This window comes from Tribolium madens, unplaced genomic scaffold (genome assembly GCF_015345945.1).
Source record: "Tribolium madens isolate multiple individuals breed KSU strain unplaced genomic scaffold, Tmad_KSU_1.1 Scaffold_97;HRSCAF=244;Tcas5.2_LG3a, whole genome shotgun sequence".
Taxonomy (NCBI): Eukaryota; Metazoa; Arthropoda; class Insecta; order Coleoptera; family Tenebrionidae; genus Tribolium; species Tribolium madens.
In genome coordinates, this window is record NW_025401069.1 from 2,752,297 (window position 1) to 2,772,064 (window position 19,768).

Genomic DNA, 19,768 nt, shown 5'->3' on the forward strand with positions numbered 1-19,768 from the left:
CTGTTATTAGGAATAAGTCAAGAATCATGTCTGGCTAATATCAAGTAACGACCACTTGGAGGGAATTCCTTGGGCACGTGTCATTTAAAATACACCTGTCACGTGACACCTGATCGAACCGTTACTACCATGGGAAAGACCATATGGGCAGACCAGTACTAATCAAAGAATTGGCAAAAATTCATAGAAAAACGGCGCTTATCAAGATGGGAGATTATCGCCGATTATAAACAAACGTTTTTCTCCACAGTTTTAATAACAGCGAGTGGTGTGAAATGAATTATTGAACAGCTGTATGTAAACGACCGTCCTTAACATTCGTCTGTGCTTCGCCTTTTGAACAGAATACTTAATGGTAACCTATGTCATGATTAAAGCTCGTTCATTAGCCTAATAATTCCGGTTGTTATTAATTTTACGGTCATTAGTATTAACATATCGGTCAGTTGGTTTATGCGTTAATTAAACTGAATGGTACATATTACACCCGATAATACATAATACCGATCACGGTCGTAATTATCAAGAACGGTTTCTGTTTCTTTTACGAGTGCTCTCCTCTTCAGTCATTAATTTTTATACACTTGAAACACCCTGTACAAACAACTCAAATTATTACGTTGTGAAAGAACCAATTTGCATGGTTTTATTGTTTAGAAAACAATAAAACATTTTTATTATTTTTAATTTCGGTAAACAACGTTGAGGAAATAAACAATTTACTAGAAATCAACTACAGATTTCACAATAATTCAAGAACTGCTTGTGGTTTTAATTAAAAAAAAATGGGCTAATTTTTTAACACGACAATGCAATAATTAACCAAAAAGGTGACAGTAATTATAAAATACACCAATTATAAAAATACCGCAAAAGCGATTACTTACTTACCTTCAAATACCCGAAAAAAATAATTTCACAACAATCACCAAACTTTCAACAAAAAATCAAATAAAACACCTTGTACACTTCCACTAAATAAATTTATTTATTATATAAGAAATTAAGTACATCCACATTGCAGAATATAAATAAAATAAAAAATGATAATTATTCCTCAACCAAAATCACACTGCCGACTCGGTCACTTGTCTCAAATCCTTTGTAGTGACCGCTAAAACCTCTTCACAAACCTTCTTGTAACACCAAGAGTCGCCTTTGAGACGCTTCCTCTTGATCCCAATAAACCCAAAATGCCTTTCCTTCCCCACCTCCAATTTTTTGTTCTTCTTATAGGACGAAGGAGTCGTCACAGACGCACCCACACTCGTCGGAGTACCAAAACTCATCGGCCCATTTTTCAAAATCGATCTGGGTGGAGTATCGCAGCTTTGCGACCGCGATGTAATCACCCCCAAAGGAGGCAAATAGCAAATTTCCAATTCGAAAGAACATCCGTTGCAGGGATGCAACACATTCGCCTCCACTTTGCCCCTCAAAGTGAATCTGAAATTTCAGTTTCGTGCTTAAACTTCTTGTTCGTTTTTATCGTGAAATATTCGCGAAGAATGTTAACACCTAATTTAAAAGCTAATTATGCGACGCTGGTTGTGGAATCGCAAACGATTAGCAAATGCCATCACGGTCTCGCTATCTTCGTGTATCTATTCCGTGTAAGAGACGCACCGATACGAGCAGATCACGTCGGTTCGTCCGTCATCTAGAGACTCTAGAGAGGACACATGGACTGAATAGTAAAACGATCCGGAGGCCGGACTAATGGTTCTTCGCATTGGCGGCATATCAATTAACACCTCACTGAGATAAAGGTGACGTTAATTTACTACAAAACGCAATTTTCAGCCAGAGTTACGAATCGAAAGAGAAAAAACCATCTGCTGACTGTTCCAAAGAAGAATTTCTCTGAATGCCTACGATTTTTTAAGTTTGTACATGAAAAATCCTACAAAACTATAAAAAATTGAAATCTTAATTCATCTATCCATTAAAAGAAAATAGTTGAGATTCCCTGTAAATTAGATAAAGGGTGTTACAGAACTCGCGTTTCAGGGAAAAATTCCGAATAAGAAAGAACATGGAAAAAATGTTTTTTATGAGTTCCCTTAGATGCATAAGGTGGAAAGTGGTATATAACTAAATATAGAAATTTATTAATTTATATTTGACATCTGTCAAAATTAACCTCAAAATTTTCAATAAATTCACGTTTTTTATCAAATTTCGATGACGATCATGAAAAATGTTGTTCGATACACGTGCGCTGTTTTATTTTTCAGGTCTTGGACCTCCAATGCAGCACTCAGCTTCGCTTCGTGCCGTAAAATTCGGTCTATTTAGTGTTACTGATAATCTTGTATATGTTTTTTCATAATTATTTAGAGAAGGTACAAAAATTTCGCCAATAAAAGCCATAAAATAACGTCAATAACCATAGTTACAATTTAGGATATAGCTTCCTTGTTTTCTCTTCTAATAGCCTGCAGCAAAAAAAAACCTTGAAAATTATTTTTCCAACAGAAATAAACAGAATAAACAAATGCAAAATTTAAACTCCCAAAATTTCGAAATTTTACCTTACCTTACATGGCATTTTTCTCTGGAGCGTCAGTTCTGAAACAGCCTGTGTACCCTTGATATGTCATAAAAAAATTGTAACTTCAACAATCAAAAAATTGTAATTTTCAGTACAAAACATACACTGTGTCAATTTTAAAACTTACTGAAAAAGTTATTAATAATCACTCAAAACCGTTTTGGTGGTTCCTAGGGGGAATTAAAATGACATGATAAGTGACACACCTCCACCCACCTTTAAATATAATAAAAAAATGAAAATTTAACGTCTTCGTTTTTGAATAATTGGAAAAATGATTTTACCAAATAGGCTGTTGTATGACATTTTTGAAAAGCACTTGTTATGGGCTTTCCAACAATGTATCGCAAGTAGGGTCTTGCCATTTAAAATTTTCAACTTAAGGTGGCTGTGGCTTAAAGGGTGGGTGGAGGAGCGTCCTTACCATGTCATTTTGATTCCCCCTAAAAACCACCAAAACGGTTTTGAGTGATTCTCAATAACTTTTTTAGTTCTAGAGATATTGGCTATTGCAAGTTTTAAAATTGACACCCTGTATATTTTTTCGTGTTTTAATTAGAATAGCAATCAGTTTTTAAATACAAAAAATCTCTCGTTTCTCATTAAATAAGTTTGACGTAAATGACACTTTATCGTAGATAAATGCGTGTTACACGGTAATTCTTAACGTGTTCTAATCTTAGAAAAGTTTAAAGTAGCTGCTACAAGGCGAGTATTTAAAAACAAAAAACGTAATAGCATAATTCAAATTACCTACAAAAAAAAACAAAACCAACGTTAAATTTTAACAAAGTTAAACGTTTGTGAACTGGAAATGTTGTAATTCCGTTCGAATAAATCCAATGTTCTGTTGAAGTTCTGAATGGACAGCAGTTCAGTTCAGACCAAAGTGGACGTAATTTATGCATGGGAACGCATCTGTAGTCCTTGTTTAACAACTAAACGAGTCTTAACCTAGGGTAAACTGCATAGATTGTACTTCAGCGATTTGTTCCTTGTTTATTTTTTTAAATCCGGGTATTACAACTTTTGTTTTTTTTTGATTCGATAGCAGGAAACGAAGTGAAATAGTGAAATTCGCTTGCGGAGAAATTAGATACTGGTAGAAATCAATTAAAATATTATTAGACCTGTAGGCTAAAATCCGGAGAACTAAAATTAATTTGAATAAGCTACAAGGTCTGCGATCTGATTGTAGACTCGAATGAATGAATTATGTCATTAGAAAAAGGAATTTGTCGGCCTGAAGCTCTATGTAAAGTAAACCGTCTCAAGTAATTAAATGTCACAACATCTGAGGTCCTTATAGTCTGATGACTCGAGATTTCTCGAAAAAACCTGGCATTCATTCGATCGCATTGAATCACGTAAATCGGCGGTTGATATGATTTCCGGTCTCCCGTGCATTTTCAGTTCTTTGAATAATCCGTGATTTGTTCGATTTGATGCGAGGAAGCGAGATAGACATTCATTTTTAAGACTAGTCGTCAATGAAATACCAAATGAGTGCTACCGTTTGGTCAGTCGGCGGTTTCTCTTCTTTTTATCGAAATTCTACGGTAAATATCGGACTAGATAGCCGTAATATCACCACAATTGCATATTATCTGAAATGTATCTCTTTTATTTGTGATAACGATAAATTTACTCAGTTTATGTGAGATTATTCCGGAAACGATGCCACTCGTAATCATTATGGATCGTTATTAAAATTTTATGACGTTAATTAATTCCTGACGGCTTTCTAGTTAACGGCGAGACAAGGGGAAGCGACCACACACCCACGAAGGGCCCGCCCCAAAATCGCATTCTAAACGTACCATTTTTATCCATTCATTCCTAACAAATCACGATGAAACTACACAAAAATATCCGAAAAACTATTAACACCGTTTCAAAAAAAAATACATAAAAAGTATGTACAGGTATGTACAAATGCGGTCCTTGAAATCTAAGTCATTGACTTTTAGCATACTATTTGCTATTTTAAAAATTTATAAAGTATAAATAGGTTTTCATCAACGATGACAATATGAGTTTTAATTTTTCGGATTCGAATGGTGTTGCAATAAAATATTAGGTATTTCTGTCTACAAAATTTAAGTTCATTGTTTTGAAGTAAAGTTTTCTACTCTACGACACTCATTCGTATTATTTGAATGACATTTTAGAAACTTCCGATTTAAGGCATTTTACAACAAAATTTTGAATTTGTCAAAGTAACTTAGCTTTCAACGGCCGTAACTGTATGTACAACATACATTATGTATATGTCGTAGTCATTGCGCGTAATGCGTCATTCCGCGGAAAGCCTAGTCTTTGGCCGTACTGCCGGCAAACGCTGTAATCAAATGAATATTCCTTTGTTTGACTGAAATTTTACGTCATTTCAGGGATTGCCTACTTAATTCTCGTCAAACAAAGTAACCAGTTAAACCACTACATGTTACAGCGTTTGACGAAAGTGTATTTAGTCATTTGCTGAAAAATCTTGAAATGTTTGATACTTTCTGTAGAAATGTAAATTTTTGGTAGAAGAAAATAAAAGAAAAAAAACTAAAACATTTTTATTGTAGCAAAATATTTGTTTCGTTTATTTGGAATAATGTAAACATATAATATTATAAAATCATACAAAAAACGGTAAGTACATGACCTAAACAACAGTTAAAAATGTATTTTTTGCCTTCAGGTAAATTAAACAAAAATAAAAATATATTCTTAAGAAATATCTTTTGCAGCCTAAAATATGTACATACTGAAATAAAGGTGTATTTCGAGGTTAGAAGTCTTTTACCTCCTTCATTACTTCATAATTCCACGGTTTTTTGGCATCTTTGTTTTTCAAATAATATTCATTTAATTTGTCATAAAACAAACTCTTATGATACATTTTGAATAAGAAAAGTCCAACAATTACTAAATGTTACGGCCCGAAATACTACACAATAAAATTTCAAGCTTTCAGCAAATGACTAAATACACTTTCGTCAAACGCTGTAACATGTAATGTTTTAACCGGTTACTTTGTTTGACGAGAATTAAGTAGGCAATCCCTGAAATGACGTAAAATTTCAGTCAAACAAAGGAATATTCATTTGATTACAGCGTTTGCTGGCAGTACGGCCAAAGACTAGGCTTTCCGCGGAATGACGCATTACGCCCAATGACTACGACATATACAAGAAGAACAAAAAGTAAGCAATCAAGCGTTTTTGGCTTTATACAGGGTGATTCAGATAAGATAATAAGCCCGACGTTCTGGCAGTTCAACCCAAAAAACAAATTTCATTTACGTTTTTATTTAATTTTAATTACAATTTTCATTTGTAGTCCAAGTTATCTTATGTTGCTCTGAATGCAATTTATGATTTTTAGTGCTGTATAATTTGGCTGACCAAACCGGCCATAAAATTTAACCAGATTAATTAGTTCATCAGCCAATTAGTTAATCCGAATTAACCAGTTAAATCAATTAACTAGTTAATCGGTTAAATTAGTTAAACGGTTAACAATTAACCAGTTAAATGGTTAATCGGTTAAACAGAACATTCATATTTTTAAGGTAAATATATTATAAATATATGATTTAATAATAATTTCTACTTTAGTATATGGAAAAATATGAATTTATTGTTTAACCGATTAACATTTAACTGGTTAATCAGTTAACCGTTTAATTAATTTAATAATAACTAGTTAATTGATTTAACCGGTTAATTTGGTTTAACTAATTGGCTGATGAACTAATTAACCTGGTTAAATTTTAGGGCCGGTTTGGTCGGCCAAATTGTACAGCACTAATGATTTTGTATAAAAAAACTATTTGCCTACTTTTAATGTTTCATTCTTTCATACATTTTGTATTGGGTTTACACCGAAAAGACTTCTCTAATTTCTCTATCACTAATGATCGTTCTCTGCACTGTTATCAGAGTGACATAAGGCTCATTATTTTTCTGAATCACCCTGTATTCATCACATGAAGTAAGTCAAGTAAGTATGTACATACTAAAAAATGTGATCATCTTACTGCAATTATATTACTATTAAAACTTAACTTTTGTCGAGAAAGACATAACAATAACCTTTCATTTTCATAAAATTTCATTTCATTACGATGCGCTACGAGAACAATAATAAACTATAATAAAGCTAATTCTAAAAAGTATCGTTCATTTATAAAAATATTTCAGTAATTAGTTGGTGCATAGCACCAGTTCGAGAAAAAAATATTATACATCAAATTTAATTGAGAAAAACAGCTTAATGTTAAGTTTAAATAAAAAAAATCTTCAGAAAATTTCCTCTCTTAGCTCAAAAAACGTAAAATTTTGGCCTTAAACAAAAAAAAGATTATTACCAAAAATAGAAACAACAACCGTTCCGCATTGAACAATAAACAAATTTTGAATAAAAGTAAAATCATCATCTATCCGAAATTTAAAAAAGCCTCAGACTTCTGTCCCATAAAAGAAACAAAAAATATTACAATTTGATAAAAGTAAAGTGACTCCTATAATTGGAACACTGTACTCCAACTTTGTAATTAACGCTTGGGTTTAAACTTTTTGTTCAATCTGTATGTATTATAGAAAAATGGTAATTAGGACGTTTATACAAATTGATTGTTCCAATCCCTCACTATCATCCAAAATGCAAAATGCGTAACTCGTTATAAATAAATTATTGCTGGATTATTTCGCAAACCGGCAAACGGCCTTAGGTCATCATCTCTTTACTGATTATTCGTTCGCACCTCGTAGGTGTAGGCTAATTTTCGTGCAAAAAAATCCCCTTGTCGATTTTGATTAAGTACGAAATATGTTATTTACCAAATAACTAATTAAGTGTTAGTAAAACTGATTAGCGTATGAATTATGAGACGTTTGAGGCATTCGTTTAGCCGCTGGTATGCTAATTGCTTGTTGAAATATCGGTTATTGAGGGTCGTAAATTACTAAACATCAAGAAAAAGATGTTACCACTTTCTGACCGAACGGCCCGAGGCTAAATTAATGCATATTATGTGCATATGTATCATTTTAAGCGGTCAACTTGCTCCGTGCCGTTTTTAGATGTGTGTGAAAATTGCAACGTCTATTAACTGGAGCTGTTTTTCATAAGCTTGTTATTAGAACGTCTTTATTTATTTGCGCGGACTTACCCTTTGCGGACGCATTCAAAGCCTTTCTTCTGGAAAGCTTTCGAAAGCTCGGTAATTACGTATTCGGGATCGTTGCATTGAGTAGTCGAGACGTTACACAAATCCTAGAAAAAATTAAGTATCTACTTAAGTTTCTAAATTATGGGCTGGGAGTATTGGCTGCAAGTAATGAAGCTATGGCCGTTCAGATATTCATTGAATTTTAGTTATTCTTGTAATTCTTTCGGAACGCCATTATGGTATAACTTATGGCCAAAGCGGTGCTCACATGAAAGACTAAAATGAAGTTGTCTAACCTGAGGCTTTAATGAGACAATACATCACCAACACTCGGCAAAAATTCCCACCTTTGTTAAGTACACTTTTTACCACTCATAAAGGCGAAAATATTTTCAAAGAAATTGATTTATAAAACACATATTTCTTAAAATTACAACAAAAAATATAACAAGATGAAAAATTTCATTTTTATTCAAATCGCATTTTTTCTATTTGTTTAAAGACAATTTCTTGTAAATTCCGACCAACCGAAAAAGAAATTCGACCAAGAAATAATTGTTTTTAATTGCGAATACTCTACCTTGGTGCTCAAAATCACCGGTTGGTTAGGATCTTCTGAATTTTTCCTCGGTGTGAGCACATGTCGTACTTTATGCAACGACCGCTCTATACTTCCCAAAACCCTCCTAGCCGATCCCGGAGTTTCAGAATTTGAGGCAGACCTCTTTCTACAACAAATTATGAATCGATAAAATAAATTCGTGGTAGTAAATGTCCCCCCGATTCGTCCTTGGCCAGTTTTCACACAAGTACACAAATCGTGCCATCCAAACGGACCGGAAACCGATGTTTATGATAATCAAAGCTGGTAAACATGTCCGGCCATCGAGGCAGTAACCGCGTGCAGGTTCACCAAGCACGTTCAACCCCTTGTTTACAACCCCTACACTCCATATACTCGACACTTTACTGCTTCAATTACCATGGTCGGAACGCTTAATCAGGGAGACAAACGCAAGTCCGGTATGCCAATTAGTCGGCAAAAATTCGCCTCGTTAGTGAGCAATTTTTCGACTCACCTTTCTGGAGTTTTCGGCGTGGATCTCTCCGTTGCTGATTTTTTGCTGGGCACTGAAAATTCAAATAAGATCGAATTGAAACTTGATGGAAGAGGATAAATCCCATTCGCTTTTATAGTGCTGCTATAACAGCAACATCATAAAGGGTCGCGTTGTAACAAAGTTAAAACGGTGATATTTTAACGTGGGTCGGGTGAGCGATGCCACCCCAGAGACCACTTTACCAACTGCTTCGACGATATTTTCCGGCACTTTCTTATTAGTGCTTAGAACACTTGTGCAAAGTTGAACTAATTTAAGACTTTTAAGCCATAAAGAAGGAGGTAACAGCCCTTGAAGAACTGGACACTGATAAACACATCTGCACTCTTAAGACTATACTAAGATGCAGTCATTTAAAGTTTTAACTACTTTGCTGTCGACTGTTTCGTGATGTATTTGCTGTTTACCCGGGATTTATGCAATTAAATTACCTCGGGGTAAGATTTGTTTAAGACACCAACAGAGCTTGAAGAGTTAATTTATTACTTCTTTGAGAAAAGTTATCACCAGACCGTATATTTTTGAGAATACCTATGTAAAATAGAGCAAATGTAAGTCAAAAATATCATAATTAACGTTATACAGTATGTCCCCGGATTGAGTTTACAAGAGGACAAAAAATATCTTTGATTTTACGCTAAAACTGCAAAGAAAAAAAAGTTTTTGCTTTACTTGAAACCAGCAAATCTGTAATTAAAACTTCATTATTCTAACTCAGTGGAAAGAAAAGTTCATTTTTCTCTGCTTTTTAAGTCCTATCACATTGCCGGTTTTAATTATTTGACAACTTTATGTCAGTTTGACAAATAATTTATTAATTAAATAATGATAGTTCTTGTTAAAAATGACTTTGCAAATGGGTTTACGCAAGTTAAATAACAAAAATGTTTGTGAAAAACATAATTTTAATAAACAGCAAGTCAAAGAAACAGCTTTAAGGTAAAAACCAAAGTCATTTTTAACAAGAACTATCATTATTTAATTAATAAATTATTTGTCAAAGTGACATAAAGTTGTCAAATAATTAAAACCGTCAATGTGATAAGACTTAAAAAGCAGAGAAAAGTGAACTTTTCTTTCTACTGAGTTAGAATAATAAAGTTTTAATTACAGATTTGCTGGTTTCAAGTAAAGCAAAAACTTTTTTTCCTTTGCAGTTTTGGCGTAAAATCAAAGATAAAAATTTGTTTCCTCTTGTAAACTCAATCCGGGGACATACTGTAAAATTTTCGTTTCTGTTTTGAATAAAATATAAAGTACATACAGCTACATTCTAAATTATTTTAGAATGTTATATAATATTATTACAAATTGCTTGCTTAAAAAAAAACTGAATTAAACCTAATTATTATTCTTAACAGTTTTCTTTGATTATAAAAGATGCCCCAAATTTAGATCCGTTTCAACATTTATTATTTTAACGAAATACTGATTAACCTCTTCACAATTTTTCCTACATTTTTTTCAGAAAACATTTTAGCGTCGTAGGTTTTTGTTAGAATTACATTAAATAACATAAAATTTGTTTTTCCTTGATTTAATATAAATTATTTGATATTTATTATTTATTTATTTATAGTGACAAGTAGTTTTTAAAATAAAGTTAAAATCACAAATTAAAATATGTATACTTTTAGTAGACTTATCTTGTGGTAAAAAATAAACCTCCACACAAAAAAATGACTAAACCTCTCGCCTAAATCAGCAGTAATATTTCGATTGTTAAAGCTTTTTTGACTTAATTTCTGAAAGAATTTTATCAAAGTTAACTCTAAAACAATTGTTTAACGCCTGCAACTATTTTATACAACCACTTTGTACTGCCGCCCATGTTTTTGCATCTTTAGTCACATTTAACAATTTTATTCTTTCTTCTTGAAACCTCTTTTTTCGCATTTTTAATTGGCGATTAACGATGTAATATAGTAAGTTGATACAAATTTTTAGTAAGCAATTTAACATTTTTAAAAGGCATGTTAAAATCACATTTTAGGACAAAAAAATAATTAGAAATTCAAAAATAATTCATCGTGACGTATAAACCGGGTTGTAAACTGATGCACAATATTAAATGCTGGCAGAATATTACAAAATATGCAAAAATTAATTACAGACGCTAATTGTAAAATTTCAATCAATTGCAACATATTGGGTAGCGTGTAAACTTGCCTTTATTTAACGTAACTTCGCTCTAAACCTCCTTTATTTCTGACAGCTGCGTCACTGCATGAAATGTGACATAACCTCAATTTATCCCTTGTCATTTTCTACACATTTCATCGTTTTTAACCACGATTTCACTAAAGTAAGTTTTTTAAAACGACAACGGCCCCCCTGGTGAATACACCTAACCTCGTGCCACCCCCACAAAACCTTCAAAAATTATTTTTTTCAGCATGGGTGCCCCACTCGAAGTCCTCCAAGAATGCATGAACAACACATCCTGCATACGAAATGTATGCATTTTGGCACACGTGGACCATGGCAAGACTACAATCGCGGATTCTTTGCTAGCCACAAATCGTTTAGTAAGCAAACGCATGGCTGGTCTAGTCAGATATTTGGATGATCGACTGGATGAGCAAGAGCGTGGAATTACCATGAAAAGTAGTGCAGTTTCTTTGATAAATTTAGTAGAAGATGAAGATACGAAAGAAGAAAAGCCGCTTTTGTTGAATTTAATTGATACACCTGGACATATTGATTTTTCGTCAGAGGTGGGCGCAGCCCTACGCGTCTGCGATGGGGCTCTAATTGTAGTCGATTTAGTGGAAGGTGTGTGCGTACAAACACGCGAAGCCATCAAACAGGCGTTTACAGAACGGTGTAAAATGATATTAATTTTAAATAAAATTGATAAATTAATTGTGGAGTTGCACAAGGAAGTGAACGACATTTTCCAGTCGATTTTACACGCGATTGAGAACTGCAATGCGATAGTTGCAGAACTTTACCAATACGAATATTGCAATTCCGACATCGATATTGAAGATACCGGACTTTTATTTTCACCTGATGTCGGAAACGTGATTTTTGCAAGTGCCATCGACGGTTGGGGCTTTACCACCAAACAAATATCTTCCATGTTTATCAATACTATAAAAAGTGAAACCCTGGACTCGCTAAATACGAAATTGTGGAATTTTGATGCCTACGTCGACGGTAAAACAAACACAATTAAATTAGGAGCGATAGAAAAAGGCAAAACGAACTTATTTGTCCAGCTGTGTATAAAAACGATATTTCACATCTACTCGACTATAGTGTTACAAATGCAGAAGGACAAAGTTAATACTATTGCTCAGAAATTGAACATTACCAACTTGACACGAGAAATGAACCATACGGACCCGAAAATCCAAGTAAAGGCCATAATGCAAGCCTGGAGCCCCTTAGCAGAAATCATTTTACACCAATGTATGAAAATTATTTCACCACCGTCAAATATGGGTGCAGAGAGAATTAAATATCTCCTTGATTTTAATAAATTTTGCGAAAATGAGTTTCACAAAAATTGCCTCGAAAAATTAATAACAATTTTCAAATCGTGTTCATCTGACGATTCAACACCTTGTACTGCATATGTTTCGAAGATGTTTTGCGTCGACAATAAGAATTTGTCACAAAATAAACCTAAAGTTTTTATCCCGAAGCCGAGACCTAAAAATACTGAACCAAAACAGGACAGCGAACAAGCTAACCACACGAATGATAAATCGGAAGAGAAAAATAACACTGAAGAAGAGAAACTTCAGGATGAATTTTCTATAATTGCTTTAGCGCGAGTATTCACCGGTTGTCTTAAAACAGGTCAAGAGATTTATGTTTTGTCACCTCAATACGTCCCTGAAGAACAGAAAACAAGTGTCAAGCATGCCCAGTTGGTGAAAATTAAAGAACTTTATATGCTTTTTGGTCGCGAATTGGTTCTAGTTGATGAGATAACCGCCGGTAATGTATGTGGTATAGGGGGCCTTGAGTCGGCTATAGTTCGCACAGCAACTTTGTCGGCCAGTTTACATTGTGTACCATTTATTGAACACCCTTCGCAGCCTCCCATAGTACGAAATTCCATCGAACCGGTCAATCCTAAAGACGTTCCAATTTTAAGACAGGGCTTGCGGGTATTAATGCAAAGCGATTCTTGCGTCCAAGTCGTAATCGAAGAGTCAGGAGAGTATGTTTTATTAACAGCAGGAGACGTACATCTCGCTAAATGTCTAGAAGACCTGACTACGAAATTTGCCAAAATTGAAATCAACGTCTCTAGTCCGATGGTCTCTTTGAGAGAAACTGTAACTCATGGAAGCAACAAAAATGACTTTAAGAAAGATTTGGAGAATTCGGTAATAGTAGAATTGGCCCAGATTCGCTTAACCGTAGTTGTAGTCGCTTTACCAGACGTTATAGCCAATGAAATCGAAAAGAATTATAAATTGTTGAATTCAGTTGAAGAACACCAACAAACCAACGGATTCGAATTGTTCGCCAAACGCGAGTCAAAACCTGAAGATTTGAAGCCACCTAGTTTAAAAATATTTAAAAGTGACACCACTAATCTCTCACTTAAACATGTGAGAGAACAATTGAGTGGGGTTTTCGATTCGTGCAAAGGTATTTGGACTAAAATAAAAAATAACATATGGAGTGTTGGGCGCATGTCGGACAGTATAAATTTGTTAATCAACGGAACTAGTGATTACTCCAGGAATATTTTCGAAACTTTAGATGAGAAAGATGTGCGGTCGTGTTTCGATCACTTTGTAGTAAACGCCTTTAATTCGTGTTGCAAAGCCGGCCCTCTATGTGAAGAGCCATTGAAGAACTGTGTTTTCCTAATCAAAAATTTTGAAGTTATCCATGACGAAATTTTGGATGGAACAACCAAAACCAGTGTAAATATCGAATCCACTTTAAGTTCGGCTTTTCGCGAAGCTTTCGAAAAACAACAACAAAGACTCATGGAACCGATGTTTACGACGAGTATTCAAGTCAACACAAATATTTTAGGAAAAGTCTATTCAGTCGTGAGTAAACGACATGGGAAGGTTTTGGACGCCGTCGGAATGGACGAACAAGAGAAAAGCTTCCTCGTCAAAGCCCAAATTCCGGTTGTCGAAAGTACGGGTTTTGCTAACGAAATGAGAAAAACGACCTCTGGACAAGCGATTCCGACTTTGAAGTTCAGCCATTTTGAAATCATAGATGGCGATCCGTTTTACGAACCGGTGGAAGACGATGAAGATGAGGAAGACGTAAATGTGGAATCGGCAATCAGGGCTACCAAACTGAGAAAAGCGATAAGAAAACGGAAAGGGTTGCACGTGGAGGAACAGGTGGTCGTGCATGGGGAAAAACAGAGGACGCTCAATAAGAAAAAATAGAAATCAAAGTAAAACAGAAACATGAATAAATATTTTCGTAAAATATGATTTTGTTTGTTTTTGTGGGCAGGGGAACGGTTGGTATTTGGGAATGTCGAATTTTTAGAACGATTAAAATTATTGGGTTTGAAATAAAATACGTACATATATCGAATCAAAAAATAAAAAGTAAAGTGATATTTTTGAAAAGAAGATAGTTGGACATAATTATGATAAAAAATGCACTACAAAACGAAATAAAACAATTATTTCACAACAACATAAAAGAAAACAACAAAATGATGTAATCTTGGACATTGGGAACATTTTATACAACAAATACAAAATTGAATAAAACTGAAGACGAAAAATTATCACCCAAGAAGGCAAATTGTCGAATAAAAATTTATAACTTAAAGGAAAAAAAGGAAATGGAATAATCTAACGTCACAGCTTGGAATAAAATTAAAGATAAAAGAACAAAACAAAGACAACTAAAGTTAAATAAACATAAAATGTGATCAAAAATTTGCATATTGCCGCTTAACACTAAAAAAATATATGAAATGGAAGAAAAACATATAAACCAGAAAGAATGGAAACAAGAGAATAAATGTTTGATGTTCTTGTGACACTGAAAACATAGTGGAAATAGATTTGGGAACTTCTTATTGCACGAGTGTAGTAAAATATCAAAAATCGTACCTGGCGAACTTTCCTCTCCCAAAGTGGGGCTCCTCACCCTCTTTTGAGGTTTTCGTACACTTGAGGGCTTCTCAGGTTCAAGGAACACATTCGGACTATCAATGTTTTCATTTTTCGCAGGTTTGCAATTTTCGATATTCTCAATACAGTCATAGTACGGTGTCTGATCCTCTTTAATACCCAACCGCTGTTCTTGAGTTATCACCAAGGGTTTTAATTGTGGCCTCTCTTTTCGCGGTGTCTCCTCTAACCTCATTTTCAAGTGTAACTGTCCCGAAAGAGATAACAGTCTCAAAACAGCCCCTCGTTTTTTTCTCGAAAGTAGCAAAAAATACGTGGCGGTGTGATAATCATATTTCCATTTTTTCAAATGGCGCCACATTCTTTCGGGGTTTACGTTGTAATACGATGCCATAACATCGACACAATCTTTGTCGTACTTTTTCAAATCTATTGAATTGTAATCGACTGGATCGAGAATACCCAACGTAAGCCAACGGTGTGAGAGGAGTTCTTGAACGGTGATGCGTTTTTTGGGGTCCACTTGGAGCATGCAACTAATGAGGCGTTTGCTTTCGGGAGACAGGAAAGGGGGCTCCGCGTATTTGCCACTCTGAAAAAATTATCACACATTATTTTTTGACAATGACAAGCAGATCTGACACAAAATGCAACTTTTACGTATGAAAAATGTCACCAAGTAAGTTTGTAAAATGCAACCGCCAGATTCCAGTAGTTCAGAAAGTGTCTACAGCACAATTTTGCAAAGCATCGAACCGATTTTACTGAAAGGAAACGGTCACGTGACCCTCTTTGGCCTCAACAACCACTTTAGCCCCGCAATACCAAGCCGATTGAGGATGAAAGTGGCCCCAGAAGAATATGCTTTAACGATTTTTCTCATTAATAAGGTGTTAAAAAGAAATATCATCAACAATTTCATTTGGTTTTTCTGTGGTTGCTTCACGTTTTGTTGCACTCTGGGCTGTTCAATGTGTCCGGTGATTTATTTTAATAAGAGAACTATAAAGTCGTTACATAATACATTAAAATCAGAAAATAACCGGTTGTATAATAAACTTGGAATGCACTGGTCCTTACACAAACAACACATTGGACCTTTTAATATTGTAGAATATGTAATAGTAATTAATTTTTTACCAAAACCAGAATTCTATGTACCTGATTAAGATAATAAATTTCATTACTCAACTCACCAGAATTTTTTTATACAAGCTATCAATGTTTATGTCATCAAACGGCAAAGCCCCGACTAGAAGAGCATAGAGTAGGACCCCCATAGCCCAGACGTCCACTTCAGGCCCCAAATATTTCTTTCCTAGGACTAACTCAGGGGCTGCGTAAGTTGGAGAGCCACATGATGTGTATAGAGGGCTTCCCATGCCCCCTTCAGGGCGAGCACATAAACCAAAATCAATAAGTTTTAAATTCTGATCTTTGTCTAGAAGGACGTTCTCCTGCAATTAATTCATTACTTATCTACTCGCAAAAGTTGAAAAAAAATGCTTACTGGTTTTAGGTCTCTGTGTGCATACCCCAGATTGTGCAAATACGCCACCCCTGATACAATTTGCCTGAAAAAAGTGCGACTTTCAGATTCACTTAACCGGCTTTTTTCAACAATGTGGTCAAAAAGTTCACCCCCTGAGCAGTATTCAATGACAATGAAAAAGTGCGTTTCCGATTCAATTACCTAAAATGCGACAATTAGCAAAGAATATACACTTTTTGCTTGTTAATTACTTGATACAGTTTACAAATATGTTGGTGTGAGAACGACTTCAGAGCTTTTAGTTCTAATTTGACTCTTGGTAAGTCATCACCAAGTCCAGTCTTATTCATTATTTTAATTGCAACTTTTTCCCCTGTTGCTACATGAGTTGCTAACTTAACTTTTGCAAATCCTCCACAGCCTATAGTCTTTTCAACCTCATACAAGCCCTTCAGTTCAGCGTATCTCACCATTTTAACTACTTATCAAACAATTGTTTTCCGACTATTTTATTTCCTCAATTACACAAAAATGGACAGTTGCACAAATTATTTCTCAAATTACACACATGTTTTTGTTAAAAAATTTGCAAACATTTTAACGAATTTTCTGCATTTGAATTCGAATTGTTTTGACAACTGTCAAATAGATAGAGGTCACTAGTGTAGGAGTTGCACTAGTTCAAAACACCAATATTTCGAAAGACCAACAAACTCATTTATTCAATAAAGCAACAGCAATAAATAATAATATTATTACAAAATTCGTTTAGTAGATAAAAATACTATTGCCACTTTACCAATCATTGGTATTAGCCAAATCTGCAAACATTTTATCTTTGATTTTTGGCCTTGGGTCTTCTTTAATACTGGTCTCAATAGCACCTGTTTTTCCAATTAAAAATTCAAATTCTGGAAAATAATCGTTTAATTAACGTCCATAAACTTAAAATTAAATTGCCATACCATCTTGGCTCAAATTTGGACCTCTAAGTTCCACAGGACCCACAATTTGCGATTTTAATTCCCCTTCAAAGTACACAAAGAGAGTGGGCAAGTTTTTGTCAGGATAATTTGGTATACAAGTTGTTGAAATTGATTTCAGAAACTTAACAGCTGGGTATTTAGCGGCTAGTTGCTTCATATATTCATTAATTAAAGCACAAAGTGGTATTCTGAAAATCAAATGTATTATTAAATAAAATTACAAATCTTCAATCTTACCCTTGTTTATATAAATGTAAAACAACCCAAATTCCTTCACCAGCTTTATTTACTTCTTGCACATAATCTTGAGCTGAAATTTCACCTACTGAGCCAAATTTTGCTTTTTCAGCCAGAGCTTTCATTTCAGCTATCCTTTTATTTCTGTACTCAAGAAGAACAGCTTCATCTTCAGAATCTTCCAACTCATCTAGTTCATCAACATCTAACTCTGAAAAATCTTTACCAGCTAAAAATAAACAAATGTAAATAAAAGTTTATTCTTGAATTAAACTTAAATTACTTGAGGTTTTTTGTTCAATAGTGTCTTCTAACATAGATACAATTTGATCTTCTGTTATCTCTTTTTCTTTCTTAGGAGGAATAATTCCCTTACTTCTAAGAACATCATTCCATTCTGTGTCCTCATTTGGATCCTAAAATTAATTTCTTATTAAAAATTACCCAGAAAACACCACATCTATGTATAAACCTGCATTTTTGTTGTTTTACTTGAGTCAAAAATATCAAAATTTTAAATTATTTACTCTTGAAGCTCTACATGTGACTACTTTACAAAAAAGGAAATTTGTAGTAGGCTAGGATGACACATCCGATGTTTTTCAGTCACGTCCATTTGTTCTTATCTCAGTTTACCTTTCATATTAAACAGAGATAACCATAGTCGCTATCTCAGTTAGATAGTTTTTGAATGGGGACATTAAAGAGCGCCAAATTTAAAACTTCGTTCTCATTTTTTTATTTAATATAAAACACGTTAATGAAAACCTGCAACTGAATATTTTTTCAGTAGTTTCTCCAAAACAGCAGGTAAAAGTGCTAAAAATTTGAAACGTTCGCCCATTTGATTACTTTCAGTCATCATTTTGTATCCAAACTCTAAGCCATCTATTTGCTCCGGTTTTGCATTTTGCTTTAATGCCTTGAACCTATGTTCAATTCCCATTTTGAGTAAGAAATCTCGCTGAGTAGTAGGTCCAAAAGTGATCACTCCTCCAGCTTCAGTAGCGCTTTTTGAAAGTGCCTCAAAATCTACATCTGCTGTGAGATCAGCAGTTCCCGGTTCGACTAAAGGATCATGTAGTTTGTGCTTTTTGAACGCTCTAAAGGTGTCAGTGCCGCTACCATTATGACCATAATCAGCAATCAGGGCTAAACCACCATCTATTTCTAATCTTTCAGCAATTTTTTTGATTAAAACAAGACTTTCAGGCGATATTTCAAAGTGTTCACGAGTCTCGTTTGATCTTATATAAAGTTTTGAAGATGGGGTTTCCTCTCTCGCTATAATATATCTAAAAAAATATTAAATATTATTTGGTACTGTTTGAGACATAACTAAATACCTAAACGAATATTCTTTACAAGGATCTATGTCAATTAAAATCTCCCTATAACCGTCTTTAGTTTTTTGGAACTTATGTATAGGCAAAGCGTCAAAAAATTCATGAGCTACCAACAAAGTGAAACAATTAGGAACATCCTCTAGTTGCCTGTACCATTTTACGGGAATTCCTTGATGACTAATCCCTTGTCTATGTATCACAGATTTTTTATCGATAATATTATCAGATTGAATGCACAATCTTCTTGCTTGCATATCACTCAAGACAGGACTAACTTCAACCAAATGTAAACTGGCACTCTGAAGCGCCCCAAAATGGTCGAATACTCGCAACAAATCCTGACTTAATGTGCCTCGTCCTGGCCCTAATTCAACAATTTGAATTGGTTTAGGAGACCCCACTTTGGACCATTCATTTAAAAACCAAATTGCGATCATTTCACCAAACATTTGATTGAGTTCTGGAGATGTAATAAAATCCCCTGATTCACCAAACACGTCTCTGTGCATATAGTAACCACCTAAGGGATTAATTAACACTTCTTTCATGTATTCAGCAACTGTTATAGGGCCAGTCGCTTTAATTTTTGAGTAAATCTGTTTAGCTACTTGGTGAGGATCTTTCGGGGCTTCGTTACTCTTGACAGTGTAATATGACCGAAGAGATTTTATAATACGAGTGCAACGCCGTATTCGAAACATTTTTCTTCAATTTTTAAAATTTTCAATCTATAACCTCATTCTTGGCAAAGTGACAGTAGTTGAAATGGGGCAATA

At 34.3% G+C, this 19,768-nt stretch overlaps 4 protein-coding genes across 4 annotated transcripts; 1 reads left to right on the top strand and 3 right to left on the bottom strand.

Annotated features, from left to right (window-relative positions):
* Positions 1–967: 967 nt before the first annotated feature.
* LOC123014566 (maternal embryonic leucine zipper kinase-like) lies at positions 968–17,053 on the bottom strand. The gene is made up of 8 exons (XM_044413741.1): positions 16,675–17,053; positions 16,442–16,624; positions 16,128–16,388; positions 14,911–15,523; positions 8,801–8,852; positions 8,302–8,449; positions 7,722–7,825; positions 968–1,446 (listed from the first exon to the last, which is right to left on the bottom strand). Exons 1-8 carry the CDS (start codon positions 16,894–16,896, stop codon positions 1,068–1,070), a joined length of 1,962 nt encoding a protein of 653 aa, XP_044269676.1. The 5' UTR covers positions 16,897–17,053; the 3' UTR covers positions 968–1,067.
* On the top strand, positions 11,055–16,081 carry LOC123014565 (elongation factor-like GTPase 1). The gene is made up of 2 exons (XM_044413740.1): positions 11,055–11,147; positions 11,238–16,081. Exon 2 carries the CDS (start codon positions 11,239–11,241, stop codon positions 14,224–14,226), a length of 2,988 nt encoding a protein of 995 aa, XP_044269675.1. The 5' UTR covers positions 11,055–11,147; position 11,238; the 3' UTR covers positions 14,227–16,081.
* A 65-nt stretch (positions 17,054–17,118) lies between the features above and the next one.
* On the bottom strand, positions 17,119–18,271 carry LOC123014271 (viral IAP-associated factor homolog). The gene is made up of 5 exons (XM_044413298.1): positions 18,119–18,271; positions 17,930–18,062; positions 17,647–17,875; positions 17,389–17,597; positions 17,119–17,334 (listed from the first exon to the last, which is right to left on the bottom strand). The coding sequence occupies exons 1-5, from the start codon at positions 18,122–18,124 to the stop codon at positions 17,219–17,221; spliced, it is 693 nt and encodes a 230-aa protein (XP_044269233.1). The 5' UTR covers positions 18,125–18,271; the 3' UTR covers positions 17,119–17,218.
* A 90-nt stretch (positions 18,272–18,361) lies between these two features.
* On the bottom strand, positions 18,362–19,760 carry LOC123014270 (protein arginine methyltransferase NDUFAF7 homolog, mitochondrial). The gene is made up of 2 exons (XM_044413297.1): positions 18,993–19,760; positions 18,362–18,941 (listed from the first exon to the last, which is right to left on the bottom strand). The coding sequence occupies exons 1-2, from the start codon at positions 19,691–19,693 to the stop codon at positions 18,404–18,406; spliced, it is 1,239 nt and encodes a 412-aa protein (XP_044269232.1). The 5' UTR covers positions 19,694–19,760; the 3' UTR covers positions 18,362–18,403.
* Between the last annotated feature and the right edge of the window lie 8 nt (positions 19,761–19,768).

Coding starts and splice junctions, on each gene's coding strand:
- LOC123014565 (XM_044413740.1), top strand. CDS start 11,239: ATGGGTGCCCCACTCGAAGTCCTCCAAGAATGCATGAACAACACATCC.
- LOC123014566 (XM_044413741.1), bottom strand. CDS start 16,896: ATGGTGAGATACGCTGAACTGAAGGGCTTGTATGAGGTTGAAAAGACT. Junction 8,450..8,800: donor ACGCCGAAAACTCCAGAAAG/GTGAGTCGAAAA, acceptor AATTTGTTGTAG/AAAGAGGTCTGCCTCAAATT. Junction 7,826..8,301: donor CGGTGATTTTGAGCACCAAG/GTAGAGTATTCG, acceptor AATTTTTTCTAG/GATTTGTGTAACGTCTCGAC.
- LOC123014271 (XM_044413298.1), bottom strand. Junction 17,598..17,646: donor TTACATTTATATAAACAAGG/GTAAGATTGAAG, acceptor TTTGATTTTCAG/AATACCACTTTGTGCTTTAA. Junction 17,335..17,388: donor TCCAAATTTGAGCCAAGATG/GTATGGCAATTT, acceptor ATTATTTTCCAG/AATTTGAATTTTTAATTGGA.
- LOC123014270 (XM_044413297.1), bottom strand. CDS start 19,693: ATGTTTCGAATACGGCGTTGCACTCGTATTATAAAATCTCTTCGGTCA. Junction 18,942..18,992: donor TGTAAAGAATATTCGTTTAG/GTATTTAGTTAT, acceptor ATATTTTTTTAG/ATATATTATAGCGAGAGAGG.